We start from the raw sequence: 8,288 nt of genomic DNA on the forward strand, positions 1-8,288 counted from the left end.
GCTGTTTCCCTTCCCGCAGGAAAATGTGAATTTATATGATGGCTCTGCGCTCCCAAGGCACGTTAGAGCCAGGAGATCTACCAAGCACGAGACACACACGGTAAAGACCCCATTTCACCGCAGCGGCTTCGGTATAGCTTGTGTGCAAGAGCAGAGCCACCAGCGTGATCCAGGAGGAAGCGGTGACCCTTCCTTATTGGATCCATCACAGGTTCATCCCCCTGGTGCCCCGGGAGCTTGGAAATCCCCGTCTGGATCCGCGGTGAGTGAAGACCCCATACCAGGGTGTCTTCAAACAGATGGAGGCAAGGGGAACCCCAGTTGCCCACTTGTGCAAAGTCACGATGAATGTAGGGGGGGGGGGGGGGGAAGGAATAAATATTAATAAATAAAGCCAGAAACAGCTGCAGAAGAAGCTGTTTTTCTTGGCAGAGCAGATTGTTCTCCCTGTATCTGGCAAGGGAAATGTGATGCTCGGAAAACAGAAGTGGGGAAAATCAAACTTAATCAGCGAGGGAACATAATAACCTGGTTCATGAGGAAAGCAGCATAACTGAAGGATGTTTTGTGTCCTGAGAGTGTAGAAGATATTTGTATGTGTGTTTAAATGTGTAAATATATGTGTGTGTTTATAAACACATCTCTGTATGTATATACCTGCACAATTACATTGCCGACTTTAACAAAATATGCCAGAAATTGAAAGTGCGAAGAGTTGATTTTTACAAAATCTAAGAGAGAAAGACCTATTTCCAGGAGTTAAGGATGAAAAATTCTGAACAACAGATTTTCCCCTAAGTTTGAACAAATTCCTTTGAAAGCGGTGGGTGACCCTCACCCTGCATTCCCAGGAGGAATGGCAGCACTGAGCTGAAATTGTCCACGCCATGAGAAAACACATCTCTTCTCATAGCCCTCCGTAAAGGGCCAGGGTTGAGGTGGAACACCTGTGCCGTTGGCAGAAGCCCCGTACTGAGGCATTTCTTGGTTCACGGACCCTGGCAGCCCATATGCGATGGACAGCACCAAGTCTCAGATGTCCCATCCAGGCTGGAGTAGATCAGAAGGAACCTGGAGGCCACCCGATATTCAACCAGGGGCACTTCGATGGGGGTCTCATGATCCCTGGTAACACACGGCTTCCCTACGAGATGCCTCCAGCCTCTTCACTAGCTGCCTAACATCTTGCTGCTCAGAGATATCTCTTCCATGGCTTAGGGGCGAAACGTTTCTCCAACTGCTCTCCCACTTTCCTCTTTTCTTTTTCGATTCAAGGCATACCCAGGCCCTCATCACCCGAGGAGAATTAAGGTACAGCATTCATGTTGTGCTCCTCTTAGAGCAGCTGCATGCGGTGAAGATGCAGCTGGGTCCTTCTCCCATCACACCGCATCCCAGCCCCGTTCTGTACCGGCTTTTTTTTTTCTTACAGAAGGAGGAAACTGGCCCAGCAGATCCACCTTCCCACGGCCAAAAGGTCAGTTCTTTTGTTTCGCCTTTTAATGCCGATACCCAACGGCGCTGGGGAGAGGCAGGGTAGTGATCCATCTGCCCAGAGCAGTCTCATTTGGAGGCTGAGGAATCACGGGTGAAAATTGGCCAGGCTGGTGGGTTCAAGGGGTACTAATCAACAGTTTAGGCCATTGGTAATGAGCAGAGATCCCAGGCTTGATCCAAACATGGGTTTTGTGGTTTGGGGATCCTTAGTCCCTCCTCTGTGACCTTCTCCCATCTCCCTTAAACTCATGGCATCTTTTAACATCTGCAGTAGCCTGGGGCAGGGAGACCCTCAGCTTAGCAATCATATCTGGCCCTTACTCTGCGATTTATGTTTTCTCTCTCTGCATTTCCACTGCACAGGATAGGAGGATAGGAGGTCAGGGACATCCCCAGTCTGGTTTGGGAATGCAAGTGGTGGAAATGCGGGGTTCCTCCACAGAGGTTTGCCAAAAGCTGATGCAGGAACAAGGGCAGCACCCTCCTGGTCCAAAGAGGGAAGGGAAAAATGCAGCAGTGCATGTTTGCAATTGAAGATGTTGCCTGTTGTTTTCCAGGGAGAAATGGGAGCTCCGGGAGCCCGTGGAGACAAAGGAGAAAAGGTGGCGGTACCGCTTTTCTGGCCTGAGCCTCTGAGAGCAGGAAAATGCTCCCTGTGCTAAGAGGGTCTGGAAAGGGAGAGGCAGCTGGAGACGTGCCGATGGAGAGGACGTTCAGGGTCTATGGGAGACTGTGCCGATGTAAATTGGGATTGCCACAGTCCCACCTTTATCCCTGAACTTGGCTGTGTGTTTCTGTTCCCTCCCTTCCAGCAATGCTAACACGCGTCTGCCACGCGCTCAGGAGTAAAAGCGAAAATTCAGGGTTTTTTCCTGACGTTCATTTTCTGCTGGATCAGAGGGGACAGACAAGCAAAAGGCACGAGGACAGGGATGGAAGAAGGGCCACACAAAACACCATTTCATGAACACTTTGGGCAGCAAAGGCTTATAGGGACCAAATGGCAGATGTGGGGTGGTGGGACCCAGATGTTCAGGAGAAAGGCAGACAAGGCAGGGTTCTTGTTAAAAGGCACAGCCCGATGGGGAAAGGGGACTTGCATGGGCTACCGTTTAAACACCGGTGTGATGCAGCATCCTGGGGACACAGGCATGAGAAGGGAGGGAGGAAGGGGAGGTGGCTGGAAGATGGATGGTTTTTGTCTTGCAGGGGCAGCCTGGGGAGATGGGGGAACCTGGAGAAAAGGTGAGCTGTGGAGTCGGTACCAGCAGCTGGAGCAGGACAGCGTTACCAGCTAAGTGGCCCAAATCCAGCACTGGAGATTGCCATAGTCATACTGGGTCAACCCATCTCGTTCCTAGGAGCAGTGTGGCTCTGTGTTAGGGCATTTGGCTCTTCCCCGGTCACCAGCCACTGTCCACCTCCTCTGGTGAAAAGAGGTGGAGGTCAGAGGGACCAGTTGCTCCATGCTGCTGTGGAGCACAACTGGAAACAGTTGCTCTTTCTCAGGGTTGCACTGAGGCGGTACTTCACGTGACCTCTTACACAGGCTTGGTAACTCTTTCTTTATTTCACAGGGCATCAAAGGAGACAGAGGTGAAACTGGTCAAAAGGTAAAGAACAGCGTTGGTACCACAGTCAGGGGTGTCTGTTCTTACACTGTGAGAACTTGCCTCCTGCTCGCCCTCCTCCTTTCACCATACCTAGCCTCCCCATCTCAGGGGGAGGTGTCCAGGTAACCTCCTGAGATGTGGGCTCAGTGTGGCCAATCACTCGCTGGGGACCCAGTATCTCTCTGTTGATGAGGCAGGGACTCCAGATGGCTCGCATAGACAGGACACCCACCTTATAAATGAGTAATGTCAGAAGATGAGAGTCTCACCCAGAGTCCTCTGATACCATCTCCAGCAATATTCCTGCAACTCAGCTCCCTCTTTTCTAAAGCTGCTCTCAGCAGCGTTGTCTCTCCAGGTCAGATAAGACTTCCCATCATCTAGAGGAGATGTGATGGTCAGTGAGGGCTCTGTAGAAACCCTCAATGTAGGATCAGCTCTGAGGGACTTTGGCTGGGTGTCCAGGGAGCAGCATGAAGCAAGCTCTCATTTTGATGGGCCCACAGTGGAAGGAGTGATCTTGATTTTTCCTGACCTTCTTCTCTTCACAGGGAGAACCAGGAATTGGGTTCAGAGGTCCCATTGGTCAGGCTGGGCCACCTGGATTTAAGGTAAGACTTTCTTCTCTTCTAGATAGGATCTCACTTGTTTTTTTCCGGGTCTTTCTCTTTGTAGTCCTTGCTTTCCACCACTGGTGGGGAGCACAGAACTGGCTTCGGCTACAAAGATAAAGCACCAAAGCCAGTCCTAGCCTGGGAAGGCAGGAACACCATCACATGGGTCTGGGACAGAGGGAGTGCTCTGTGTCCTCCAAAGGGCCATTTCAAAGCAGGTGAAGTCCAGAGGATAAATATCATAGAATCATAGAATGATAGAATGGTTTGCGTTGGGAGGGACCTTTAAAGGTCATCTAGTCCAACGCCCCTGCAATGAGCAGGGACATCTTCAACTAGATCCGGCTGTGAAATATGGCTGTGAAAAAAATCCAGGGAATTGTGGTCTCAGCAGAGATGCGTTTCTGTGATCCCTTGGGATGTTGAAGGTCTGCAGGTAAGGTAAGGGCTCCCCGCTTAGCAAGTCATGGTACAGCCCTTTCTCCAGCCCTAGGACTTCTTTTATGGACCAGGGCTGGAGGGGGTGTCCTCAATTCTGTGTACTGGCCATGTGAATTCAAGGAGACACCCCAGGCTTTCTCCAGGACCTTTAGGGGGGGCAGTTAATCCCACCTAAAATCCAAATTCCTTGTGATTCACTTAACAGGGTGAGCCAGGGGCCCCAGGACCTCCAGGAGCTCAGGGCATCCAGGGCATTCGTGGCAATGCTGGCACCCCCGGGTCACAGGGGGACAGAGGGGCTCCAGGTCTGCCCGGGATGACAGGACAGAAGGTAGGTGGTGTGCGGTGAGGGGACAGTGTGTGTTGTGTTAACTACCTTAAGGCGAGAACAATGATGGCCCGACTGAGACTGTCTACGCCACGTCACCCACCACTGTGTCAAGCCCCCACCTATCCAGGTCTCCAGACCCTGAGCCTATATGTAGTCAGTGAAGAGAAGCAGGAACAAAGCCTGGTGGCAAAAAGAAGGGTAACAGCATTTATTAGACCAACTGATGTTGTTGGGAAAAAAACAGGCCAAAAGATTTGGTACAGGGGGATGTCCTTCATGTTCAAAAATAAAAAAAGCACTGGAGCTCCAAGCAAGGTGGGGACCTGTTGTTCTTCTTTTAAATTTAGTGATGTGACTTGATGAGATGACAGGGAAGAAAAGGGGTGGCGATAGCACAGGGGATATCAGCAAGGGGTTTGGGGGGGTCATTAGCCCCTGGGAACAGAGGGAGCAATGGGTAAGTCTCATTGCAGGGACATGGAGGCGTAGCTGGAGGTGGGGTGGGGGACACTGTGCCTAAACTCAAGGTCTCGGTGTAGCTGGAGTCCCCTCTCCTCAACAACAAGAGGCCCACATGAGGAGGCTATTCCTCCTGCATGCTGCCAGTGCAGGGAACACCTGGGGGCACCAGCACCTGCTTTCTGTCTGGATGGGAGAAAGCAGGACCTTTCACATCAGGGTGTTCTCCTCCTTAAAGGATTTTGTTTTCAAGGGCGAGCGTGGAAAGAGAGGCCGGAATGGATTTGCTGGGCCCCCAGGACCATCAGGATCCCCAGGAAATGAGGTGACTTTTGTACATTGCCCCTGTGTCTTTTGAGCAGCAGAGGGATGGCTGGGGGAGAGGTTGAGGCCCTGGTACGTGGGGTGGGTGTGCTTTCACCCTCTTGGAGCACTGGGACAGGAGATCATCGAGGACTTGCAAAGCACAGTCCTCCCTTCTATTTTGTTTTGCTTGCCCTCCAGGGGATTCCCGGGACACCTGGACCCAAAGGCAACAAGGTCAGTGCCGACCTGCAAGGCAGGTCACAAGTAGCTGAGATCCTGGAGTGGCAATGGGACAGCCCACTGCCCTCCCCTGGCTCCTTATCCCTGACCCCATCCAGCCACTTCATCCCTCTTTCACCCTCGTGCCCTTCTTCCCCATGGTTGCTGGAGCATCCTCCAGAGAGAGCAGCAGAAAGTCACTGGAACTGAGTCTCCCGACTCTTTCTGTGACTTTTAAATCATGGTCAAACTAATCATCAATCATGTGATGTGGTGTTCTTGCTCCGAATGAGACCTCTCGGATTCTCTGATCTGCAGGGAGAAATCGGTGTTGGAGCAGCTGGCCCAAGAGGTCCACGCGGACTGCCTGGCCCCCAGGTAGGTCCCTCCATAAATGTTCCTGGGTTGGCTTCTTGCAGCCTACCCTATTTTTGAGGCAGCTTTATACCATCACCTCCCACTCACCCATCTTAGAAGATGCCTAAAAGGCTGATTTCAGAGCCCTCCTTAATTTTTCACCAGCCAGATTTGGAGGTGATGGACACTGCTATGGCCAGCCGGAGCTGGTACTGACCAGAATCTGTCCACAGGTCACAGTTGGCATCCCCTCCATAATTAGACACCCTCAAGCATTACAGATCGCACTGGTCAACTGCATGGCCAAGTGAATCCTGCACCACTGTGTTGGCTGTGCTTTCACTGGCTAGGTGGGAGCGTTGAAGTCAATATCTACACCCCTACATCTGCGTGTTTTAATCCGAGCAGCTTGGTGAGGAACCACCTCGGTTTTGTAGTTTTGAGGATGCTACCTGCAAGCTCATTCCTTCAGAAATCTGCCTCCACCTTTTTTATCCTCGTTCCCCTCTTCCTTCCCGTTGTCCTGGCAGAGGGAAACCAGCCTCCATCGTCCTTGGGGCAGCAATGTTCACTTTTCCTCACGCTGCTGCGAAGTTTTGGTCTCCTTCTGTCAAAGACCCCAGGGAGACCCTCTTGAGTCGTAATCAGAGGCCACGTTTCAATTTGTTGCTTCTGTGGCTGTTCCATGAATAAACTGATTTTATGCTGCAATCCATTTAGACAAACTCCCCATCTGCCAGCAGAACCGTTCAATGAGGCCCCTGAGACAAAACACTTAATGAGAATGTCAACAGCTGTGAAAGGTCTGGGGTAAACCTCGCTCAAGCTTCATTATCTGAAGGAAATGATGAAATAATGTTTCTGCTCTTCTGACTCCAGCATAAATCTGGAGTGAATCACAGAATCTCAAATTACATTGGCTTTATATGAGAGATCTAAATTTGGCCTCACAGGACAATGCCTATGTCTAGGCATCTTAAAGACAGGTAAGTCTTGTAGGATCTACCTAGGGAGGTCATAAAAGGACTTCATAGACCCACCAGCACAGCTATCCCTTGTAGCAAGGTTTATAAGGAGCCAATAGCACACTTAAAGGGAGGCTCAGAACAAGGTTTGCAGCATCTGGAAACCACAGCTGGGCATGAAGGTAACCTCACATCGGTCTCCAAAGGCACAAGTTACTGTTGAGCAGTTGACTGGTGACCTCTTCCTTCTGAAAGTCAGTGGTATGAGTTCCAAGTGAATTCCTGGCTGCCTTATTTGTTTTGGTGAGTCCTGCTAAAAAAAGAATGTGCAGAAAAGCTCCTGAGCCCTCTAAACAGGGGAAAGAAATCTCTCTGTCCCAGGAACACCTCAGTCCTCTGTCCCCTGTTGCACATGCCTTTGTCAGATATAAGTACATCATGGGGAGGGACACACCAGGTCATCCAGCCTCAGATGGCTTCTTCTGAACTAGTCCTACCAGAGCCTCTCCATACCAACAGAGAGGAAGAGACACCTTTTTGGAGTGATTTATATCATGCTAAATCAGGTGCAGATCATCTCACAAATGCCTGTTTTGCTCAGGGACTGAGGAGAAGCTGAAGCTTGAAACTTCAATCTGACCGAAGCATTATTCTTTAAACACTGCAGTGTCTACCTGCAGTGACGTGTGGATGATCTCAAGCCTTTCAGATCCTATGGATCTTTGATCCAGATCCATAGGAGCATTAAGGCACCTAATCCTGATGGAGGTATAAGTGAAGAGGTTGGAGAACTCTTTCGAGGATCTGGGCTTCTGCATGCTTAATTCCTGTAGTCCCCAGTGGGATGGTTTGCAGAGTTGGGACTGTGCGTGTTGCGTTTCTCTTTGCTGATGGCCATCACTACCCCTCTCCATCCTAACAGGGTGACGAGGGCATCGTGGGAGTCCGGGGCCCCACTGGCAAGATGGTGAGTGTTAAAATAGCACGGAGAGCTGATTTTACGGCTCGGACAACAGTGGGCCCAGGGCTGGCAAAATCCCCATGAGCAATGAAAAAAATAAAATGGGTTGATGCTTTCAGTGGAAAATAGAGACTTTGGGAACCTGAATTCCGATGTTGTGTTGGGGTGAGTGATGTAAATCCTGTAGGCAGCTGTGAGACATAAGGTGTCATGCAGAGCACAACTGCTTTATGCTCTTGTCCATTTGGCTGGCTCATCTACAGGCTTCTTTTGAAGTCCTCCTGAAATATCACTCCCTCTCTGTTCTTCTTCATCAGGTCTGCTTGCCTGTGTGAATTTCAGGGTCTTGTTCTGTTGTAAATTCCCTTTTCACTGAGTCAGGGGAAACGCAGATCACAGTTGGTATTTCGACAAACACCTTTTTATTTATTAGGCTGTTATCTCTAATGGAATCAAGCTGTTATTATGAGCAAGATGGGCCTTTATGAAGTTCCTCAGAAGGCCAAGAGCGTTTCCTGTACCAGC

The 8,288-nt window shown here is 50.4% G+C and overlaps 1 protein-coding gene across 1 annotated transcript in view; it reads left to right on the forward strand.

The window, feature by feature from the left end:
• Positions 1-137: 137 nt before the first annotated feature.
• LOC104077784 (collagen alpha-1(VII) chain-like) overlaps positions 138-8,288 on the forward strand; it is a gene marked incomplete at its 5' end in the record, with an annotated part of 41,020 nt that continues 32,869 nt past the window's right edge. The window contains 9 exons of the mRNA XM_009579151.1: positions 138-262; positions 1,276-1,311; positions 1,433-1,477; positions 2,055-2,105; positions 3,075-3,110; positions 3,662-3,721; positions 5,799-5,858; positions 6,820-6,823; positions 7,725-7,769. Coding sequence (XP_009577446.1) covers positions 138-262; positions 1,276-1,311; positions 1,433-1,477; positions 2,055-2,105; positions 3,075-3,110; positions 3,662-3,721; positions 5,799-5,858; positions 6,820-6,823; positions 7,725-7,769 — 462 coding nt within the window. The remainder of the gene's footprint in view (positions 263-1,275; positions 1,312-1,432; positions 1,478-2,054; positions 2,106-3,074; positions 3,111-3,661; positions 3,722-5,798; positions 5,859-6,819; positions 6,824-7,724; positions 7,770-8,288) is intronic.

This window comes from Fulmarus glacialis, unplaced genomic scaffold, assembly GCF_000690835.1.
Source record: "Fulmarus glacialis isolate BGI_N327 unplaced genomic scaffold, ASM69083v1 scaffold4126, whole genome shotgun sequence".
In the NCBI taxonomy this organism is placed as follows: Eukaryota; Metazoa; Chordata; class Aves; order Procellariiformes; family Procellariidae; genus Fulmarus; species Fulmarus glacialis.